Source organism: Trachemys scripta, chromosome 9 (assembly GCF_013100865.1).
Source record: "Trachemys scripta elegans isolate TJP31775 chromosome 9, CAS_Tse_1.0, whole genome shotgun sequence".
NCBI classification, from domain to species: Eukaryota; Metazoa; Chordata; order Testudines; family Emydidae; genus Trachemys; species Trachemys scripta.
This window is the reverse complement of record NC_048306.1, coordinates 102,829,940-102,853,374: the sequence shown is the minus strand read 5'-3', so window position 1 is coordinate 102,853,374 and position 23,435 is coordinate 102,829,940. Positions and strand designations below refer to the sequence as shown.

The 23,435-nt window shown below is 40.8% G+C and overlaps 1 protein-coding gene across 2 annotated transcripts in view; it reads left to right on the top strand.

Moving 5' to 3' along the window:
* Positions 1 to 4,254: 4,254 nt before the first annotated feature.
* Positions 4,255 to 23,435, top strand: part of ATP13A3 (ATPase 13A3) — a 70,827-nt gene continuing 51,646 nt past the window's right edge. Inside the window, exons 1-6 of one of the 2 annotated variants that reach the window (XM_034780652.1) lie at positions 4,255 to 4,368; positions 9,430 to 9,526; positions 11,679 to 11,852; positions 14,216 to 14,386; positions 14,810 to 14,880; positions 18,870 to 18,950. In XM_034780652.1, coding sequence (XP_034636543.1) covers positions 9,476 to 9,526; positions 11,679 to 11,852; positions 14,216 to 14,386; positions 14,810 to 14,880; positions 18,870 to 18,950 — 548 coding nt within the window. In that variant the 5' untranslated portion in view covers positions 4,255 to 4,368; positions 9,430 to 9,475. The remainder of the gene's footprint in view (positions 4,369 to 9,429; positions 9,527 to 11,678; positions 11,853 to 14,215; positions 14,387 to 14,809; positions 14,881 to 18,869; positions 18,951 to 23,435) is intronic. The other variant, XM_034780651.1, reaches the window with a different exon arrangement.

Sequence of the window (23,435 nt, the reverse complement as noted above, 5' to 3'; positions counted from 1 at the left end):
GTGGGAGACCGTATCAAAAGCTTTGCTAAAGTCAAGGAATAACACATCCACTGCTTTCCCCTCATCCACAGACCCCGTTATCTCCTCAGAGAAGGCAATTAGCTTAGTCAGGCATGACTTGCCCTTGGTGAATCCATGCTGACTGTTCCTGATCAGTTTCCTCTCCTCGAAGTGCTTCAAAATTGATTCTTTGAGGACCTGCTTCATGATTTTTCCAGGGACTGAGGTGAGGCTGATTGGCCTGTAGCTTCCCGGATCCTCCTCCTTCCCTTTTTAAAAGATGGGCACTACATTAGCCTTTTTCCATCATCTGGGACCTCCCCCGATCTCCAGGAGTTTTCAAAGATAATGACCAATGGCTCTGCAATCACATCCGCCAACTCCTTTAGCACTCTCAGATGCAGCGCATCCGGCCCCATGGACTTGTGCTCGTCCAGTTTTTCTAAATAGTCCTGAACCACTTCTTTCTCCACAGAGGGCTGGTCACCTCCTCCCCATGCTGTGCTGCCCAGTGCAGCAGTCTGGGAGCTGACCTTGTTTGTGAAGACAGAGGCAAAAAAAGCATTGAGTACATTAGCTTTTTCCACATCCTCTGTCACTAGGTTGCCTCCCTCATTCAGTAAGGGGCCAACACTTTTCTTGACCTTCTTCTTGTTGCTAACATACCTGAAGAAACCCTTCTTGTTACTCTTAACATCTCTTGCTAGCTGGAACTCCAAGTGTGATTTGGCGTTCCTGATTTCACTCCTGCATGCCTGAGCAATATTTTATACTCCTCCCTGGTCATTTGTCCAATCTTCCACTTCTTGTAAGCTTCTTTTTTGTGTTTTAAGATCAGCAAGGATTTCACTGGTAAGCCAAGCTGATCGCCTGCCATATTTACTATTCTTTCTACACATCAGGATGGTTTGTTCTTGCAACTTCAATAAGGATTCTTTAAAATACAGCCAGCTCTCCTGGACTCCTTTCCCCCTCATGTTATTCTCCCAGGGGATCCTGCCCATCAGTTCCCTGAGGGAGTCAGAGTCTGCTTTTCTGAAGTCCAGGGTCCGTATTCTGCTGCTCTCCTTTCTTCCTTGTGTGTCAGGATCCTGAACTCAACCATTTCATGGTCACTGCCTCCCAGGTTCCCATCCACTTTTGCTTCCCCTACTAATCCTTCCCAGTTTGTGAACAGCAGGTCAAGAAGAGATCTGCCCCTAGTTGGTTCCTCTGATAGTATGGTATCAGGTTCTGTGGTGGGGCAGAATTACTGTTTCTTGGAGAGAACAGACAGTTCAGCTCTGCTGAGGGGTAATTTTGGTAAGTTGATGATGTTGAAGTGCCATGTAATGTCCATGTGCTGAGCCCCAGTTGTGGTTTCTCCTGGAGATGCTGTTCTGTGGGTTGTGGAGTTCTTGTAGTTGGCTCCACTTTGTTTTTGTGTTGCATGGCTGTTATCTGGGTTTTTTGATAATTATTTTCGGTTTACAACAATCTATAACGTACTAACCCTTCTTTGTCCTATGATTAGAGATGTTATCTGCCAACTTCATCTTGAATGGTCTCTTGCAACACGTGTTAAGTTCTTATTTGTTCCACCTTGTATTTATCTGTGGCATTCCAATTACCTTTCTCAGACCTGAAGAAATAGCTCTGTGTAAGCTCGAAAACTTCTTTCTTTCACCAACAGAAGTTGGTCCAATAAAATATATTACCTCCCCCACCTTGTCTCTCTTAACTATAGTAAGGCAGGTGGTGTTCTGTGACCCCCACTTTTCTTGCTGACCAGTATTCTTGTTGTTTTGTGCTCTGCCTGTGTGTCATATCCACCGATTGTTTCTTATTCTTAGGTTTAAATAGGTAGCCTGTTATTATATGCATTCAGCCATGGACTCAAGTTAATACCCCTATCTTTTGGTGTTCCTTTAGAATCTATTGTGATTAGTAACTTGATTTTTATATGTTCTATGAAAAATGCACTTCCAGCAAGCACAGAGTCCTTTAACACCATGCTGGTTTATTTCTGATTCCTAAGGAAGAGTGCTTTATAACCACTTGAATTATGAACACCAGTTTTTGCAGCACCTTGAAGGTCTCCCTATTCAGGCATTGATCAAGCCAACTCCTGTTTACTACAATATCTAATGGGTTTCTAATCGGGTGTACCATTGCCATGTCATTGATTAACTTTTTTTTTACAACATTTTTGTGGAGCAAAAATAATAATATATATATATTTTTCTACTTCACCTGTGCCCACTGATGATTTTTTTGTGGGTATCTTGTATTGTGTGCTTAGTCATATAAAAATGTTGAGCTCAAAGCTGCTCACTGTAAATACAAGGAAGGGTTTGGTCAGAAGCATAATATCCTATATGCGTGTAGCCATGCAGATAACATCAGGGCTCATGCATGCACATGAAACTATGTCCTAGGACCCTAGTGAGCTGTTGTACTAGTTTGAATAGAGTGAGCTGTACCAACAGTCTGATGGCTGGAGTCATACCCTCTGTACAAATCCAATTAAAGTTTTTCAATTGTTCCCCTTCCATCCTCCCCTCGGCCAACCCTCCCCCCCCCAAACCAAACCCAAACCCAAGCAGTGCCAAATGTTCTGCGATATTTTAATCTTTTGATAACACAGTTTGAAAAGCCCTTGGAGACTTTTTTAGATTTTAGACAAAATAGTTCATTGGCAGGACTTCCCTTGTAGATAGGGTCTCAGTTATTAAGAACTGCATTGTGGAGCTCATGATAACAAAAGCATTTGGAGAGGACGGGTGATAGACTGCTACTGGTAAGAGAAACTTTTTTTTGTTACTTAAATGCTGTTCCAAAGATCTGAGAAGCAGTTGAACAAAAGATGTTTAAGATTAAACTTCTTTTTTTCACCATTAAACTAAGAAAATAAAAATACTTACATAATTAAAACAGACTAAGAAGGGGATGGTATTGGAGGATCTAACTACATGGCAAAACACTTCAGACAAACAAAAAGACGAAATCCCCCCTCCCCCCCCCAACATACTGGTGCCTATGTTGCCATCTTAGAACGTAGTATTGTATACATCCAGGCACCGGGAATGTCTCTCTTCAAAACTTCATTCTTTCCTCTTGTGTGGAGATATCCTTCCCAAGATTAGAGGTTCTCTCATTTTCTCCTACCATTCTGCAATTTTCAGTTAACTTGTTTTTTCCAGTTCTTTAACTTATGGCAACCGCTCATGCTTTCAGCAGAAACTCATACCTGTGACAAATGTTCAGCATTGTTGACTTAAAATCCTTTCCATACAAAATTGTTACAAATATTCTCTACAAACTATACAGAATCTTAGAAAGTTGATTTCAGAACCAAAGAAAATAGTCTAATAATGGTCCTCAGGAATCTCATTAGACTTTAAAAAGTCTTTTGATAGATAAATTACCATGAAATGTTAATTTTAACAGATTTTGTATATTTGTGCCTTTTTGTCTCATTTGCACATTAGTGCAAATTAACGTTTGAAATGAGGAATTGAGAATATTAGGAGGAGAATATAGTCACTCTTTGTATAATGGCTGAATACAGCTAGAACGCTTTTAACAATACCACATTTATTAATGTTGCCCAACTTTGTAGCAGAGGACTATATTGGCAAGCTGCTAGGAACATAAGCGCTTAAACCAATTTGATATAATTTTTAATTTGTGTCTATTTGTATTCACTGTGATGCATTTAGAATAAGTAAAACATATAAATAAAACTTGCTGTTCTTAAACTGTCGCTACTTGCTTTTTCTTCACTTTCTCTTTCTCTTCACATCTGCCATCTTGTTTCTCATGTCATTTTTTCAGTCTACTTCATTCTGCCTTTTATTGGGTTCCCTCAGCTTCCCTTTATTATTATTATTTTTTTTTTGGCCACTCTTCCTGTTCACACTGCTTTCCTTTATTCTCCTTCCTTCTAATCTTGACTCTCTTTTCTCCATGCTGTTGATGGAGCCAGCTGAACCTTGGCCTTTTCCTCAGGTCCATGGCTGCCTGAAGACCAAAGTGACTGGCTCTTTACCAGGGACACGCTTGGCAAAGAAGGGGGTTGATCCATTACCACTGCTGCTATTTGCAGGTGTCTGTTTCTGTTCCTTTCTATGACTTAGCTAATCAGCAGGGAGCAGAGCAAGCGTCCACTCCCTGCTTTTGGATGGCCTTCAGATTCCAGGAGCTGCTTCATCTGGAGCCCAGCTAGAGGGTGGGGAGATGTAGGGAGAGAGCAGCTGGCAGTGGTGAGATGAAGGAATTTTATCTGCTTAACATTAATTTATGCTAGGGAAGTTTTGAGGACACACTACTTGTACTAACTGTTTGAATATTTGAGGTTGTGTCCTGATCCTGCAAACTCTGATTCATGTGAGTAGTTTTTACTCAGGGAGTCCCATTGGAAATACTTATGAAAGTTATGAGACAAGGTTTGCAGAATTGAACATTTAATTTGCAAATTGCAGCAACTTTTTGATATTTACAGGGTGAGGGTGTGTTCATGTATTTACATTGGAATGCATATATTTGTTGTTGTGGGTTCTGGTGGCTAGACAGCATGGTGTATGCATGTTTGAATTAGAAAAGAAGATAGAACTTATATGAGGGAGTAGTTTGTTATATTTGTATTAATTTTTAAAGTAACAGTCTTATTTCTGAAATAGGATTTTCAGTACCAAAATGAAAACTCTGTATCAGCGTACTTTGCCTTTTTTGTTACTTTTTGAATGCCTAGCAGTATAATAAAATACACTTAGATTATCTGTGCCATGTGGTTTGTGGAATGAGTCCCAGTTTAAGAATGTAAATTGATCCAGATTTGCAAACAGATATGCAAATATGAATAATCAAATACCATTTATTCCTCTCCCCCTCAGTGCTTTCTCGGTACCATTTATTCTTCTGCCCCTCAGTGCTGGCAACTGTTTGCTTTGGCTCGCTGTTCTCAGCAAGACTCGAACTCTGCCATCAGGCACTGAGACTGATAGTGCAGCCGAGTAACGTGCATACTTTTTTTTAGGGCTGGAGCAAGTTAGTTCCAGCATGATAAATGGAAATCTTTTCTCACTTTTCTCACGATTGCTGTGAACTTTACTATAAACTATAATTCATTAGGCACCAAAAACTTTTCTGGTTATACAAACTGATTTAAAAAAAAAAAATCCTGTGATTTATCTGTTGTGGGTACATAAACTTGCATTTGACATGTGTTGTTAATCTAATGGTCAATTTTGTTAGAAACCATTAATTAATTTAGGGCAGTTTTTACTAATAAAATTTCCAAGATATTTTCCTCAGTTAAAAAGATTCTTCAAAATTAATCTGCTGTGTAGTGAAGAACGTACAGGTGACAATTTTAATAAACTCAAATACCAGGTTTTAGAGAGAACTTTGTTTAACTGTTGTGTACTCCATGGAGCAGTGGTGTGCATTTGAAATTTAAAAAAAAAAAAAAAAAAAGTGAAGTCAAACTAGAGTCAGAAATTTACACCAATGGTTCGATTTTAGTTGGTCATGTGATATAAAAATGTCAGTTTAGCAATGGAATGGGAAATTGAGTTTGTCGTATTTCTATTTTTATGACTGGAAGCCCTTTTAGCAATGTAGACACCTTGAATGACCAAAGTAAGTAGTCCAACTGGACTTTTAAAATTCAAATATTTTTATTAGGAGAAATCATTTTAGCTTCACAGGTTCTAAGAGGCCTGTCTTGTGCAGGCTTGTCAGTGAATAGTGCCAAAGCATAGTTTGAAGACAAATGGGGACTCTCTAGCTCTAGAGTACACTAAGTGTTAATACATTTTTCTGAATAATTTGTTTGTCGAGATTCTGCTTCCATTGGAGCTGTGACACCTAATATTGATTGACTTGGTTCAATCAAATGTGGGAGGACACTGACACAGTTATTCAGCTGACTAGAAGTGATATTTATTTAAAAAAAGATAATATAGAAATTATTTTTAATCTTTATTTCATAGTGAGGCTTCTATTATTATCTAAGAACTTGATCCTGCAAAGAGCTCCCTGCAGATGGACTCCTGCACCCATTTGGATCCCAGTTGACTTCAGTGGTGGTCTGTGTTGGAACATGGGCTGCCTGCACAGTTCTCCAAGAGGGATCAAGGCCTAAGCATACAATAATACAAGTTCTATTACAGGTCGGGGTGGAAGCACTCCCAATAATGCTGCCTGATGGTTCCCTTCACTCTGTTTTCAGTCATTTTTAACTTTGCCAAACTTTAACCATTTGGGTTGATATTTCAGCTAAAATGGTTCAGTCATTTCTGAGAATGAAGCTAGGGAAAAACATGTTGTTTTGTCCATACTAAAAAATTCCAGTGACCTTCTTTGAGAAGCTCTTGCACCTTTATGCTTTGGAGCAGTGACTTGAATTTTGGCCGAGAGGCAGCCTTTGTGGCAGGGATATATGCCTGTACCCCGATATAACGCTGTCCTCGGGAGCCAAAAAATCTTTCCGTGTTATAGATGAAACCGCGTTATATCGAACTTGCTTTGATCCGCCTCCCCGGAGCACTGCTTTACTGCGTTATCTCTGAATTCGTGTTATATCGGGTCGCGTTATATCAGGGTAGAGGTGTATATGCCTTTTGCCTTCCGCGTGAAAATCTCTCAAAATTTTGCCAAGTGATAAGTCTTTGAAACATCTCAGTTCACACATGCTCAGTTTTGACTTGCTAGTGCTTTGCAGCTATTCTCTGAAGATCATGTATTCCTTGGACATGCGCCAGCCTAGGGCTGACTTTTACTGCAATTGCAGCTGTGGCTTGGCATGAGAACTGAGAGCAGGGTGCCTCTCGCCTCTACTCATGCCCCTGCCCCTGGCAGTGTGGAGGAAAAAGCTGCCTCATTCAAATGCAGAAGGGACAAGAAGTGGAAAGGAGTGGGGTGGGAAGTGATTGGGGAGAGGGGGCAGTGCACTGCCAAGGCAAGGGGATTGGGACTGAGAGCTGGTGGGGTGGAGGGAAAGACTCGGAGCAAGAGAGGGAAACGGTTGGATGAGAACTGGGAACCCCTGGGGGTGAGGAAAGGAGTTGGAGCAGAGGGGATACAAGAGTCTGAATGCTGGAAAGGAGAGAAATGGGACTGGTTGTGCAGAGAGACTGAAAAAGGATCCTGGGGTGAGGGATGCTGATGTTGGACAAAGGTCCTGGGGAGGGAGATGGGGAGCCAGTGGGGCTGAGGAATGTGGGCAGGAGTAACTGGAGGCCGAGGTGGAGAGAGATCGGATGAGGTGCAGGAGAGGGGAAACTGGGACTGGCTGGCCAAGCAGATTGGAAACAAAGAGTCGGAGGGGTTGGGAGGGAGTGGGCATGGGTGGTCAAGGAGCCTGGGACTAGGATGAGAAGTCTGAGATGTGAGGAGTGGGACTGACTAGGTGAGGAGGGTAGAACTGGGACAGGGAACTAAAGGTGGGAGAGAGACAGGACAGGGGCAGATTGGAGGGGATGGAGCAGAAAGGGTCACGCTTTAGAGGAAGTGGGCAGAAGAGTCTGTGCCCGCTAGAGCACACTCCCCTCCAGAGCCTGGCATGGGATCCCAAGATGCCTGAGTGTCCTCATTCCTCTGCTGTTAGGAAATAGCTGTAAGACCCACTGACAAAGTGGCCCATCCCCCTCTAGAGCTGGCTCACATAGAGGATGACATAAGAACATAAGAACGGCCATACTGGGTCAGACCAAAGGTCCATCCAGCCCAGTGTCCTGTCTGCCGACAGTGGCCAATGCCAGGTGCCCCAGAGGGAATGAACAGACCAGGTAATCCTCAAGTGATCCATCCCCTGTCGCTCATTCCCAGCTTCTGTCAAACAGGGGCTAGGGACACCATCCCTGCCCATCCTGGCTAATAGCCATTGATGGACCTATCTTCCATGAATTTATCTAGTTCTTTTTTGAACCCTGTTATAGTCTTGGCCTTCACAACATCTTCTGGCAGGGAGTTCCACAGTCTGACTCTGCGTTGTGTGAAGAAATACTTCCTTTTGTTTGTTTTAAACCTGCTGCCTATTAATTTCATTTTGGTGACCCCTAGTTCTTGTGTTATGAGAACCATGCCAGCAGATCTTGGGTGTAAAAAGGTTGGAGACCACTGCTCTACAGTTTCTTCCACACTATCCCTTGTCATAGAATCATAGGACTGGAAGGGACCTCAAGAGGTCATCTAGTCCAGTCCCCTGCACTCATGGCAGGACTAAGTATTATGTAGACCATCCCTGACAGGTGCATCAAAAACCCAGAAATAATCCTATGGCCATCACTTCTCAATTCTTGATGTCTGGTGTGTACCCTGCAAGAAACTGTCCATCTGTTATGGCTAGGATGAAAGTCCATTAGATAGTTAATATTTAATTGTAAAAGAGAGCACCTTTCTAATGAGACAGAAACATCAATGTGGGCACCTAATAAACTCACATAACTGTGTGACCATACTACTGTTACCCTTGTCACCCTCCACTTTCCTCCTTCTCTTTTGTTTGTTACTCACTTCTTGTCTTTATTTGAGTTTGGAAATGCTTTGTCCGGGCAGGGACTGTCTTTCTGTACATTTGTTCAGCACCCAGCGTGGTATAGGCCTGCTCCTGAGTGGGGCCCTTGGGTGCTGTCACAATACCAAAAAAAAAAAAAAATTGGTAAGAATTTCTAATTCTTGTGTTCTGTTCGGTACTGCTCTCCAGCTGTGCATTTCCACCTCCATAAGAATCTAAAAATACAGTTCATACTAAGGATATATAATGGTGTGTATGTTTACCGAGGTGCTTTAGTCTTGATATTAGAATATAATAATAATAATTAATAATAAATAAAAAAATCAGTTAGAGGTGTCAACCAATTTCAAGTTGAAATTAAAGCATAGCTTTATGGCCAGGGCACTGAACTTAGAGTGAGGAGATTTGGGTTCACTTCTTGGTTCTGCCACAGATTTCCTGAGTGACCTTGGGCAAATCACGTAATCTCAATGTATCTTGGTTCCCCATCTTTAGAATGAAGATATTTCCATACGTTACAAGGGTGTTGTGAGATTAAATTCACTAATATTAGTGAGGCATCTAAGTAGCTAGAAGTACATTTTTAGTTATATCTGTTTACATTTGTCAAATAACAGTTTATAGACTTCTAGAATAAAATTGGGTTTTGAAAAATAATTTTAAAGTTTAACTATTTTAGTGGGCACTTCTGTATATTGAACAGCAAAATACTTCAACATCTACTATGGTCACAAATTCTGTTAAGAGTTGGATGAAAGCAGGTTGTGTCAGTGCATTTCATGTACATGCACGTTGTGAATGTAGTTATGCTAATGACACATCAGAAGTTAATGCATGTACACAGTAGTCAAAATATTGCTTCAATGGTGGTTTTTTTTTTCTTTTTTTGTTTTTCTTTTTTTGTTTTTTTTAAATACTTCTCTTGCTAGAGGTCTTCCGGTATCTGAAGTTGAGAAGTTTCTTATCTCAGTAAACATGGAAAAGGAAGAAAAGAAGATTGTCAATACAGGCGAGGAGGATGAGATGGTAATCAGTTTTATGGTCTCGTTTCACAAATTGAAGAAAATGTTGTTTTTCTGTTTGGGGCATATTGCTTAAGGCACAGTCCCCATGAGCCCCCCCGTGCAAGGCTGGGGCTGGCATTGCTGCTTGCCTGCTCCCTGTCCCGTGCGAGGGGCTGGCATTGCTGCTTGCCTGCTCCCTGCTCTCCCCCCCCCCCCTTGCGAGGGGCTGGCCTTGTAGCTCAACCCCCACCCTGCATGTTCCTCTGCATCCAACTTGTTTGACCAAAGTGAGCATCTGTCCCACGTGCTCTGGCCAACTGATCAAGTTGGCAAGAATAAATGGGACAAACACAAATTTTTTCCAAAAAAGTCAGGATGGCTGGGACAGGGCTTAAAGAAGGGACTGTCCTGGCCAAAACCCTAAAAAAAACCCTTTTGACAAAAGTAAGAGCTCTAGCAATTAGAGTGTAATGATGTTTCAAAAAGAGATTTTGCAAATACTGTTCAGTGTTCATATTTTCATAAATGTGAATGATGCTGGTGGGTCCCAGTGACAGCTTCCATTTCACTGATACGTCAGAGCAGGAAATTTGTTCCGTGTAATCTGAGACAGAGGAAATACAGCTCAGCATCTGAAAGTTTCCTTTGTGTTACTGCACTGAAACACTTAGGCCTTGGCTACACTAGCGCTGTATAACGCTGCAACTTGCTGCGCTGAGGGGTGTGAAAAAACACCCCCCTGAGCGCAGCGAGTGGAGTGCTGTACGGCGCCAGTGTAATCCGAGCCTGCAGCGCTGCAAGCTACTCCCCTCGGAGAGGTGGAGCACATACAGCGCTGCGAGAGCTCTCTCGCAGTGCTGGCGGCGCGACTACTCGTACTTCACAGCGCTGCCGCCCGAGTGTAGCCAAGCCCTCAGTTCATTCCTTCCTCCCATTCCCAACTACCCCCTTTTTATTTCTTCCCCAGAGAATGAAACCCATTTGTCAGTCAGCCTGATTTAAATCAGCAAAGTGTTGATTTAAGTCCTCGATTTTAATCAACTTGTACTAGTTATTTTCTAAAGAAGATGCTTTTTCATTGGTTGATATAATAACAGTTAAAACATGCTGAGTTACAGCTAAATAGAGCCTTTACACTAGATTTGGTACACTTTTGTTCCCTGCCTGGGAGGGTACACTATAACTATATACCTTTATTGAAGCAATTATAAAGCTTAATATTTTCAGATTATTAATTGTACATTTTAGTATGTTAGAAAATGGTGAATGATGTGCTGTTTTATAGATAATTAACCTTTTGCTCATGATTTGTGTCATGTTGCATTAGGATGGTAACTGAAACTTAATTAAACACCCAAAACAGCGTATAAAATGTATTTTTATTAAACAAAACAAGCCCTTACTACAATACATGACCTATAGTGCCCTATTTATAAAGCTTGACCTAAAAATTAGATGTTTTACCCCTGATTCTTTCTTTATATAGAAAAGCAGTCTTTAACTCAAGGATTTTGATAGAGGCTCATGTATTCAGCATATTTTTTTTTATTGTTGTAAGACATTATAATTTTAGGTCTTAACATGTTTTGTATTAAATTCAGATTTCATTTTAACAGGTTTATTTAAAAAACTATATAATTTAAATAAAATAAAAAAGAAGATTAAAATCATTCCCACCCCCCCAAATTATCAGTTTTATCCACCCTAGTTTGTTGTCTCATTGTGAGCAGAAAGAAGTATACTAAACTGTTCCCAGCAGTTGTTGGGGTGTAGAGCAGGCTTGCATGCCATATCCAGTTACATCTTCAGAACCATGGACCAGAACCAGGTCCTTAAAAACTAAAGGTTAGATTGTAACGTAAGTTTCCCTGCATAACTGCCTCAGGAGCAGTCCAGGGAGGAGTCTGTGTCTGTATTGCAGTGTTTTTAAATTGGTGTGTATGTAGCACTTCTGTGGGTTTTAATGAGTCTATGTGCAGCGTTGAACAAAAGCAGTAGCCACAATATAATGAATAAACTTTTTTGAACCCTCCCCCTAGCAAGGAAAAGGAGGAAAAACCTTTGAAATATGACACATTTATCTGCCACAGTTTGTAACAGGTTACTCCTGAATTTTTCAGCCAAAGCAATTAAGGATATCTTTGTTCATTATTTGTTTCCCTGTTTCCATACAGGAGATTTATGGTTATAATCGGTGCCACTGGAAGCTAGTTTTAGTTGCTATAGGGGTGCTTTGTACTGGTGGCTTCCTCCTCCTTCTCCTCTACTGGATGCCTGAGTGGCGTGTGAGAGCAACGTGCAAAAGGACTACACTTAAAGACTGTGAAGTGGTGCTACTGAGAACGACTGTAAGTTTGTACACTGAATGTGCTCTAGTTTTGTGAATGCAGTGTTTGAAACAGAAAAGTTAGAGGTGGTAGTTGTCAGCTCTCAGGCTTGTAACCTTAGTGATATTACTTCCTTTGCATCACAGTTTATAAATAAATGATCAGGGTAGTTTGCCAGTTGTAAGCAAATTGAAAACATGAAGGAGGCTTTGGGGTAAATTAAATCATGAGGACTTCAGAAAAAATACTCTATTTGCTATGAAAATTGTAAAAGATTGTACTCTGCTTGTGTAGCTTTGTGTGTGAAAAGAATGGTGAATATCCAAAGGACGTTTGCTGTTATTAGTAAGGACTTTTGATACTTTAGTATTTTGTGTTTGCCTAAATAAGTAATAGAAACTAAATAGCATTCAGTGAAACTTTTTAACATCTTCGCTAAGAGGATTTTTCAAAAGGTTTGATAGTCATGCACTCATTATTCCATATTGTTTGCATTCATAACTCTATTAAATAGTTGAGAAAAATAAATATCAAGAAATTGATTTTACTCTCAAGAAAGGATGATTATAAGGTAGGTGCACAGGCAAAATATATGAAAAATATACAGGCAATATCTTGACAGTGTCCTTTTTAGCTAAAGCAATATTGCTGTAGAATTTAATTTGTGTATGTAAATGTCTAAAGAAGACTATCTTCCTCCAAGATTTACTCCTCATATCCTACTTAGTTTTCTTTTGTATAGAAGATTTCAGGAACTGATTAGACCTGGTTTTGGAAGGCCGTGAGCTAAGGCTGTTGCTGCACCAGCCTCAGAGTTTTGTATAGCATAATATAGAGGTTCTCAAGCTACCGTCAGTGATGTGCAGAACAGCTTCTGTCACAATGGTGCAACATCCATCACGCATCTAACAAAAATGCTTTCTTCTAGTTGTGGCCCTCGTTCAGGACTGCTAGGATTTCCAGCAGCTTTTCTGCTCATTTCTAACCCTTAAGAAAGCTCTGCACAGCTTTTCATGTCTTTCTTTCTCCAATGTTTCTTTGATGTAAATTCAGCCATGAACAAATGTTCAGATAACACCAAATTGGAGAGGCAGTCTAGATAGAAGAGGACAGAAATAAACTACAAAGTGACATGGAGAGGTTAAAGCATCAGGGATTGCAGGTTATGAGTGGATATCTGGTATTAATTACTTAATTAAACCAATGTCAAGTCCTGTAGAAAGGAAGAGGATATAAACAGGAGAAGTGGAAAATGTGGGGACAAAGCTATGCAACACTATCTTCATATTAATGCGAGATTATTTGCATCCATTCTACTTATTCCCACATATATTATATATGAAACTATCTCTGGCACCCCAGGGGCTAGAAGTAGGTGTTCAGGATCCCATTGGGAAACTGGAAATCTCCCTCTTCCAATGGTATAAAGCTTATGTATAGGAAAGTTTGTTACTGACCCAAGGCTAGATCTTGCTTGTTTTGGGCTTTGGTCAGGTGTAATTTTCGGGAAGACTCCACGTTTTACAGGATAAAGTTTCTCTGGCAGATTAATTGCAAAATAAAATGGTAGCTGCTGTCTGTTAATGAATTTTGAAAGCTAGAATAAGGCCCAGAGTAGTTGGTTTCCTGGGCAGGAGGAGGCAGACACAGGTGTGTAGTAAATTTATCACATAATTCTGCAATTTATCACATGGCTTTGCCACTTCACATGGACATCACCTCCACATTTGGGAGTGCTATGCATGTATGAATTAATCCCCCCCCCCGATACTTTTAAAAATTAAGGTTGAAAGTTTCTGCGGAACACTCACAAAAAGTGCCACTGTTTCTATACAATAAAGCTTATACTTCAGAATAGCCCAGAAATAGAAAAACAGGGAGCTGAATAGTTAAGGGGAGCAGTCATTTCACTCATGCTATTCCTTCTGTATCTCCTATCCCCTATACCAGTGACACCCCCCCCACACTTAGCGTAAACCAGTCCCCCTCGTGCTCTGAAATAATAAATTATTGTTGAATATATGGAAGAAATACCATGCCATTTATTTATAAAAACCGAAAGATTCCAAAACTGAGTCTGAGGGTTCACTAGCACACCTCAGAGCTTTGAAAGTTTTCTGCTAGTGTTATGTGGAGTTAGTGGTAAAATGTTTTTATAAATAAAAGGGAAAACCTTGTCCTTGGGGTAATTTGGTATCAATCCCATGGTGTCTTTCATTTCTGTAAGTATATGTGGACCTTGCTAATTGGATTGTTTTCCACCTGACATTGGTACTTATTAAAGAAAAGAAAGATGTCCCTCGGTTCACTTTTATACATCCTTACAAGGTATTAAACAGTATTCTGCAATTTGTTTCTCGATTAACAATTTTTTTCTTTGTTAGGATGAATTCAGGATATGGTTTTGTGCAAAGATTCGTATTGTGCTTTCTCTGGGAGACAACCCATTACAGAATCCTCAGTCTATTGAAGACAAAGTTTCAAATGGCCATAGTGGTCATTCATGTGAAAGCCCTGCTGAAGAGAATAGAAACGACCCAAACAAATATTCTCCTGTAAGTGGACCTGTGGTATCTGAATCCTTAATCTTCAAGGCAGCTATGAAAAGAATATATATTATTCACACACAGTACAATACATGTGACCTGCTTAGACTGCCAAAGAGGCCAGTTGGTTGAGGTAGGGAAATGTGCTCTTATATTTTAAGTCACAAAGTGTAACAGATCTTGTGCATCTGTATATTGTGGGATTAATGAAAGAATAAGACTATTGAAAAGTAAATGATCTTGTATAAAATATATTGTCAGTATTGGAGAGAGAGCACACAGGAAACATTTTGTATTTCATTTTTAAAACTTATAGTGTACCTAATTTAAGTTCAGTTTTGTTATAATTTTTTAACATGATACTAAATTAAATAGAAATCGGGTGTTGAACAATGCCAGCGTAATACCTAATTGCATGTATTTTCCTTACAGATTCGCTATTTCACACACCACAGCGTAATGTATTTCTGGAATGATGCAGTCCAAAGTTTTGACTTCAAAAAGTAAGAACACTTCTTTTTTACCCTTGCCTTGCAGAGCAAGTATACGTGTTTTCTTGGTAGCCATAACTGTGTTCCCAAAAAGCTTATAAAAAATGACAGTATTCCAGTACTGTTTTCCAATTCTGTTTTCTTGTGAATCTTTCTCTGGTTTGAGCCTTTTCCATCTCCCCAATGAACTTCAGGATTTTCTTGATTGCTAGCGGGGGTCTTGGTTAATCCACCGACTAGCACACCACATCTCTAAGAGTATGTCGACGCCTGGGGCTGTCCTGTGCCAGCTGATTTGGGCTTGCAGGACTGGGCTGTGGGGCTCGTTAATTGCAGTGTTGACATTCCAGCTCTGGTTGAGCTTGGCCATCTACACGGCAATCAAACCGTCCTGCGAGCCCAAGTTAGCTGGCACAGGCCAGCCCTGAGTTTTTAACTGCAATGTAGACATCTCCTAAGAAGGCTTGGTTTGTTGTTGGGGAAGAGGTGTAGCCTACCGACGTCCTCTGTGCCCCACTATATGTGTGTTCCTCCTTCCTGGCCCATGTTGAGCCATCCTGCCCTGAGGCACAGCTGGAGTTGGTGAGAATTCTGCATGTGAAATGTGAGTAAGCTTAGGTCCTCTGTCTGGATCAGGTGTCTAGGTGCTCAAAACTCTCTCAACCACTGTTTTGAATGACTTCCACTTCCTGGGATCACAGCGTTGGGGCCTATCACTTCTGAGACTTTTTATTTACATCTTATTTTGAGCAGAATCTGGTTGTAAGTACCTTAGCCATAACTCTGCTTTGGTGCCCTACGGAGCTGATAAGAGTAATTTTCTCTTTAATTTGAGTTAAGTTAGGAGAATATTTCTATAACTTTTGATTCTTGGAGGGTGTACTCTTGAGTGAGTCCACTCTGATTTACTTCTACATATCCCCTGTGCTCTAGGTCACTTGTGATTTTTTTTTTGTAGTGATCTGCAGTCTAAATTAGAGATGTAGGGGGAAAATGTGGAGGTCAAAGAGGGTAAGAGGGATCTTCACTCGTTTCCCAAAGTCAGGCAAGCCTGTGGATGCAAGCTGTTTCAGAAGCCCAGCATTAAGTGACATTTCTTTTTTTTGCAACTATTCAATATAGAGCGCACAGTGGAGGAATAGTCACCTCTTACATTGCTGTTCAGTCAGGTCCAAAGCAGAGGGAGGGAGGGATTACACCCCAGTGGCCAGTTATCCAGCTGTCCATAAATGTACCCCAGCCGTGCCACATTAATCCTGCTTTTGAGCTGGAACTCTCTCATTAGTAATAGAATGAGGTATGAAATTGGTCTGAAAATTGTTGCCCTAACAGTGCTTCCAGATGGAGTTACAGCCCCAGATGCTTTTCCCGAGCGTTATTAGCTCCACCGCCTCCCTCATTCAGTAGTGGTGCACGGGGCATCAGGGTTCAAGAAGAAAGTTACCAATGTCAGGCCCTGCAGATAAGCTTTTCCTTTCATGCTGAAAGGCAAAACGAACACACGGTCCCATTTTTCCACTTTCAAACAGCAGCTTGCTACAGTGAGAGATTCAGACAGCTCAAAGGCTTAGCCACTGTCTTAACCATACTTAAGCAGTCTTAACCACCGGTTCACCAGACTGAACAGCCATCTAAACAAACAACTCCTAAGGCTAAAACAAGTCTAGGACACAGTTCATGTTTGGCCACTCCAAAAAAAAAAAAGTTAGGTGGGGTAAGGGAGGCAAGCAAAAATAACTAAAACCCCACTATTAAGGAACTTTGCTACGTAAGTGAAAGCCTGTCAGTCATGTTGCCCCACAAACATTTCTTGCTTTCTAAAGAAATCTGTAAAAAGTAGTATGAAAAGTTGGCAAACCACTACATCGGAGTACAAGTAGTGATAAAACTGTAAGGAAACTTACTGTCTTTTTTGGGGACAAAAATATATATCTTGGCTAGTTTCAATTGAGTGCAAAGATCTTGTAACTGGAAGTCTGTATTCAATCCCAAAATTTACCATAATTAGAGGCAATGTGGCAGCAATGCCTACAGGTAACATTGCCCAGCACTTTGCATTATAGGACCCTATTTTCAGTTGCTTGTAGTTTGCCAGACTTAAACTGTTTAGGTTGGATTTTCCATGAGAGGTGTCTGCCTCAGGTGTGGGTGGTGGGTTTTTGGTTTGTTTGTTTTTACTTTCAGCTAAAATGGTTCATCTGTTTCAGACAATGAGATTAGGGGAAAGTACCCCCCCCCCCCGTTAAAAATCCCCACAAACAAAACTGCCAGTTGTTTGATTAAGAAGCTTTACCTCTTCCATGCTTTGGAGCAGACATATGACATTGGCAGAGGGGGCTGCCTGTGTGTCATGGATGCCTTTTTCTGTTTCTTTGAAAAAGCCTCTGAAAATCTGTTTGCATGTGTTTAGAAGAAGTTTGTTAGAGCTTGGCTGCTAAATTCTCTGAAGATTCCATCTGCGCTGAACATACTTCATTCCTTCACAGCTCCTACCTGCTGACCTGGACTGTGCATATGCCATTCCCGCAGAGTAAATTAGGGGGCTCCATCCCCTGAGCAGGGTCTCCTGTGCAGTTGCTCATCTCATCTGCCAGGACTGCTGTGGCACTAGGCACAGAAACTCTGTACATGAGACTTTCTCTCCTGTGCTCTGGGAGTGAAGCAGGGTTGTGTAGTGAACGAGGTTGTTGTCAGTGTAGGACCCCTGTCTCATTTGTTGCACAAGTTGGAAAGTGCACAGTGAATGTGGCAGGGAACTGCAGGAAGAGAAAAGGTGGCATTGTTGTTAAGGCCTCCCTTGGAGAATTTAATTCTATCCTGGCCTCTGCCACAGAGTTCCTATGTGAGTCTGGGCAAGTCGCATCAACCAGAATTTCTCCGATGGCCAACATGTGTTCCTCATTTTCCTTGTACCCAATTTAACACGCCTGGGGTCAGATTGGCGGAAGAGCTAAGCGTTCACAACTATAAATGAGGTGCATGGGAGCTCTGCTGTCAAACATATAAAGTGCTATAAAATGCTAACTATTCTGAAAAATCAGGCCTTAGGCTTTTTAAATTGATTGTCCAAAATTAATGGACACTTTTGACAATTTTGGCCTTCACCTCTGTGTCCAGTTCCTCATTTTGTACATGAGGAAACTGAATACTACCTCACCTCACGGGAATGTTGTGAAGATAAGTTCATTAATCTTTGTAAAGAGGTAAAATGATACTATGAGCACTATAGAAAACCCATGAGGAAACTAATAATTCTGTATTTAGGGTAGTGTTTGGATGATGTGCAGTAAATACATGGGGCCACACACTGAATGATGAAGATAAAAAGAAATATTGAATCCATCCTGTGCACTGAATGAGGCAGAGGTCCTGTGGGAAAATTGGTATGTCATATAATTTAAAAATGTATCATAATGCATATGCACAATGGGGTTGAATTAAGGTTGTATGCGGGGGAGGGTAAGAAGGAAACAATAAGACAATGGCAGTGGTTTCATTGTACCAGTGGTCTAATTGTTGTCAGTTTTTGTAGGCCTCATGGAAAAGAATTTTAAAGAGGGATTTGAATAGTAATTTGTAGGTCAAAGCTAATCCATATCATATCCATTTTATTAAATTCAAATTAAATAAATTCTTGCCTGTTTTTTTTGTGGAAGTGTCCAATACTGGTTACACAGGTGTTTAAAATAAAAACTTAACTTTAAAAATAAGTGATGTAAAACCAAAGGGCAGACTTGACCTAACCAAGAGATGAATTCAGTGGTCTTCTGCTCAGTCTTTAATTTACCTAATTGATACTTGCAATAACTAGGCAAAAATGAGTGGAATGACATTCATAACTGACTGCTTTTTAATATTGTTCTTGTATAATGCAACTTAAACTTCTAATAAAAATGTCTGGTCTTTACAGTTCCTAAGCATCTTAATGGGAAATTTTAAAAAAGAATATTAGCTAAGAAGCTTGATTCTGAGAACTTGTTTAATTTCTACAATTATTTTAGGGGACTGGATGAGTCTACTTCCTGCTCTTCAATTCATAATGAACATAGTAAAGGTTTGACTAAGGAGGTGCATGACTACAGGTAATACAATATTCAGACTAAAATATGAATCGAAGAGATGTCAGAAAGGTACATGGTTATTAGATAGCTGTGTTTATGGTATATTTCTCATAAGTGAATAAAATTAAGTGTGATCAGTGTGTGTGGTTTGGATGTTAAACTTCCCTTCAGAAGAACACCTTGAATTGAGGAATCATATTACATTTGAGTGGTCTCCTTTGTCATTGCTTATATCAGCATTGAATATAGATAGAAATGTTTTTTTCTAGTCTCTTCAACTGTGTTCGTGTCAGATCATTTTTTCCGCAATAGCATTACCATTAACAGTGGAATCGGCAGCACCTATTGTCTTTGAAAAACAAAGGCTTTAATTTCTTAATTCCTGGCAGGAAATTCTTGTGATGCTCAATAATCGTTTCAAATCCACAAATTGTCAAAAGATTCAGAAATCAATTGAGTATACAATAAGGTGGATAAGAGAGATGACAGGGCTCTTATGAGCTGGCGAGGTGAAGGTGATAAACTTGGGAGGAAACTGGGTTTGGTGAACACAATGAAGCAAAATGTATACATCTAGGAACAAAGAATGTAGGCTGTGCTAACAGAATGAGGGACTCTATCCTGGGAAGCAGTGACTCTGAAAAAGATTTGAAGGCTGTGGTGCTGTCTCAGGGCTCTTTAAATCTAGCCCCTTTTCCTGGGCTTTTAACCTAGTTGTTTCTCTCTTCAGGGCGTGGGACACTCCAGCACTGCCGGGAGGGGGAACCCGGGTCCACCCACTACTCCGGGTCCCAACCCAGGGACCTTATACACAGCAGCCACTTACTGCTTCCTTTACTTGATAGCTGCTACATTCCTTAGGCCTCATCCCACCTGACCTCTTTACTTCTGTCTGGTACCTTAGGGCTAGAGTTCTCAGATCCTCTCACTCCCAGGTTTAGCAAATGCAGCCCATCAAGCTCCTTTGACATAGAGGAGCACCCATCTGCTCTCAGCCAGGGTCTGGCCTGCTCAGTCCTGCAGGTCCTTTTATCTGAGCTTGCTGGGCTCTGATTGGCTGCTTCCACAAGGCCCATCTAGGTAGGCCTGGAAGACCCATCTCGACTGCTCCTTCCTGGGGTAGAGTGTGGTGGGACTTTGGGGCCTCCAGCAGGGGGCCTCAAAGGGCCTGGTACACCCCATCTCACTTATCTTCAGAAAAATGATAATTAATAAATAGGAATTTTGTTTCAACTTCGGACTTTTAAGTGTATTTTATAAGATAGGTAGGGTGTTTGCCCATTTCCAGTCCTCTGGAACGTCACCTGTCCTTCATGAGTTCTTGATGATGCTAGGTAGTGGTTCTAATATTGCTTCAGCTAGTTCCTTAAAGAATATGAGGATTAATTTTGTCAGGCCCTGCCAACTTGAATATGTATAACTTATCTAGCAGCAAAGAGTCCTTATAGATTCACCCACGAAAACTCATGCTCCAATACGTCTGTTAGTCTAAAAGGTGCCACAGGACTCTTAGTCTGGATCTGTAAAAGCAGCAAACACGGCTACCCCTTTGATACATAACTTATCTAAATATTCTTTAATCTGATCTTTCCCTATTCTGGCTTGTGTTTCTTCCCCCTTGTAATTAATATTAATTGGGTAAAGCATCTGGTCACAATAAACCTTTTTAGCAAAGACCTGAAGCAAAAATAGCCATTAAATTCTAAGCAGACTTCTTGGTGTCATATTAGCTCGCTTTCCCCATTAAATCGTGGACCTATGCTTTCCTTTGTCTTTCTCTTGCTTCTAAGAACATACGAACAGCCACGCTGGGTCACAGCAATGGTCCATCTAGCCCAGTATCCTGTTTTCCCTCAGTGGCTGGTGCCAGATGCTTTAGAGGGAGGGAGCAGAACAGGATATTTTGAGTGATTGTTGCCCTGTTGTCCAGTCCTAACTTTTAGCAGTCGGAGGTGCAGGGACACCCAGAGCATGGGGTTGCATTCCTGACCATGTTGGCTAATATCCATTGCTGGACCTATCTCCATGAATTTAACTAATTCTTTTTTTGAACCCAGTTATACTTTTGGTCTTCACAACATCCCCTGGCAATGAGTTCCATGTTGTGTGAAGAAGTATTTCCTTCTGCTGGTTTTAAGCCTGCTGCCTGTTAATTTCATTGGGTGACCCCTGGTTCATGTGTTATGTGAAGGGGTAAATAAAACTTCCTTATTCACTATCTCCACCCCAGTCATGATTTTATAGACCTCAGTCATATCCCCCCTTAGTCGTCTCTTTTCCAAGCTTGAACGGTCCCAGTCTTTTTAATTGCTCCCCATATAGAAGCTGTTCCATACCCCCTCGTCATTTTTGTTGCCTTTTTTGTACTTTTTAGAATTCGAATATCCTTTTTGGAGACGGGGTTACCAGAACTACAGGCAGTGTTCACAGTGTGGGTGTACCATAGATTTATGTAGTGGCATTACGATATTTTCTGTCTTATCATCTATCCCTTTCCTAATGGTTCCTAACATTCTGGTAGCTTTTTTTGACTGCTGAGGCACATTGAGCAGATGTTTTTCAGAGAACAATGCACAATGACTCCAAGATCTCTTTCTTGAGTGGTAAAAGCTAGTTTAGATACCATCATTTTATATGTATAGTTGGGATTATGGTTTCCAATGTGCATTACTTTGAATGGTTTCCAATGTGCAACACTGAATTTCATCTGACATTTTGTTGCCCAGTCACCGAGATCTCTTTGTAACTCTGTAGCATGCTTTGGACCTACCTATCTTGTGTAAACTCTTCTATTGTAAATTCCCTTCACATTTGAGTTAGTTAGCTGTTGTGCCTTTAATACTGTTTCTTTGAGAAATGCCAAGTCTTCTGACCTCCTTTTCCCCTTAGATTTTCTTCCCATGGCACCTTATCTACCAGTTCTGTGAGTTTGTCAATGTCTTGTTTTTTTTTTTTTAAAGTCTACTCTCACTCCTTCCTTTCCTTAGGATCAGGAAATCTATCATTTCATGATCACTTTCAGCCAAGTTCCCTTCCACCTTCCGATTCGCAACCAATTCCTCCCTGTTGGTCAGCATCAAGTCTAAAATGGCTGTCCCCCTGGCCACTTCCTCCATCATCTGAAAGAAGTTCCCAGCACATTCCAAGAATTTACTGGACATGTGTTTTGCCATATTACTTTTACTATCCAGATATCTATTGGAAAAGTTCCATTGTTACCAGGTCTCGTGTTTTGAATATTTCTGTTGTTTGTTCTAGAAATGCCTTATCCACCTCCTCTTCCTGATTTGGTGGTTTGTGGTAGGTCCCTATCATGATGTCGCCCCTGTTTTTTTCCCACTTTTATCTTCACCCGGAGACTTTCAATTAGTCTGCCTCTCAGTTCTTTCTGGACCTCAGAACAAGTATATATATTCCTGCTGTATAATGCAACACATCCTCCCTTTTGTCCTTGCCTGTCCTTCCTGAACAAGCAATATTCCAGTCATGAGAGTTATCCCACCAAATCTTTGAGATGCCAGCTAAGTTACAATTTAGCTTGTGTACTGAGACTTCCAGTTCTTCATGTTTATTCTCCATATTCCTTGCATTTGTGTATAGACTTCTAAGATGGTGAGCCGTTTCCTGCAGAGATTTCCCTCTTTTTATTCCTATGACCTATTGTAAATTTCCATTTCTCCTCCTCCTTCCCTGCTTCCAGCCCTCTTCAGGGTCACCTCTTTTAATACCTACCTATGGGCTTTTGTCAGCTGGCCCCTCTGCAACTGTTTAAAATCCTCCTCACGAGATTGACAAGTTGATGTCCCAAAAGTCTCTTCCATTTCTTTGTCAGGTGGACAAAAGCAGTCCTCCTTCATGGAAAAGCATACCATGGTCGAGGAAAGGAAAGCCCTCTTGTCAAAGTAATCTGTGTAGCTGTGCATTCGTCTCCAGGATGTTTCTGTCTGTGCCTGGGCTCATACTTTCAACTGGCAGGGTGGACGAGAACACCACCTGAGCTCCCGACCCTTTCACCCTCATTCTCAGAGTCCTGTAGTTATTATTAACCTGCTCAGGCTCATCTCTTGTATATGTGGTGTTGTCAATGACATCACACTTGCATGTAGTTTGCTATCCACTGTTATCTCTAAATCTTTCTCTTACTATTTCCAGGTAGCTGTTCTTTGGTTTTGTATGTGTTTTTCTTCTCAACAGTTCTGTTTTCGTGTAGCATCACATATCATTATATGTAGATCACTGTCTTTTATCTCTTCAGGTCACTTTGTGTTTAGGTTTTTTTTCTGTTGTATGCTTGGTACCTCTCAGATTTTTTTGGCATCACCAGAAAATTGGTTCAGTGAATACCTAGATCATAAATAACTTAACGTTCAAGGCCTGCAATGTCTCATCCAGACATAATTTTTTTTCTACTCACTGCTGATACATTTGTCTATTATTCATCCTTGCCTAGCATTTAAAAGGCTATATTGCCTATGTGAAAGACCACCTAACACTCTCAAATGAATG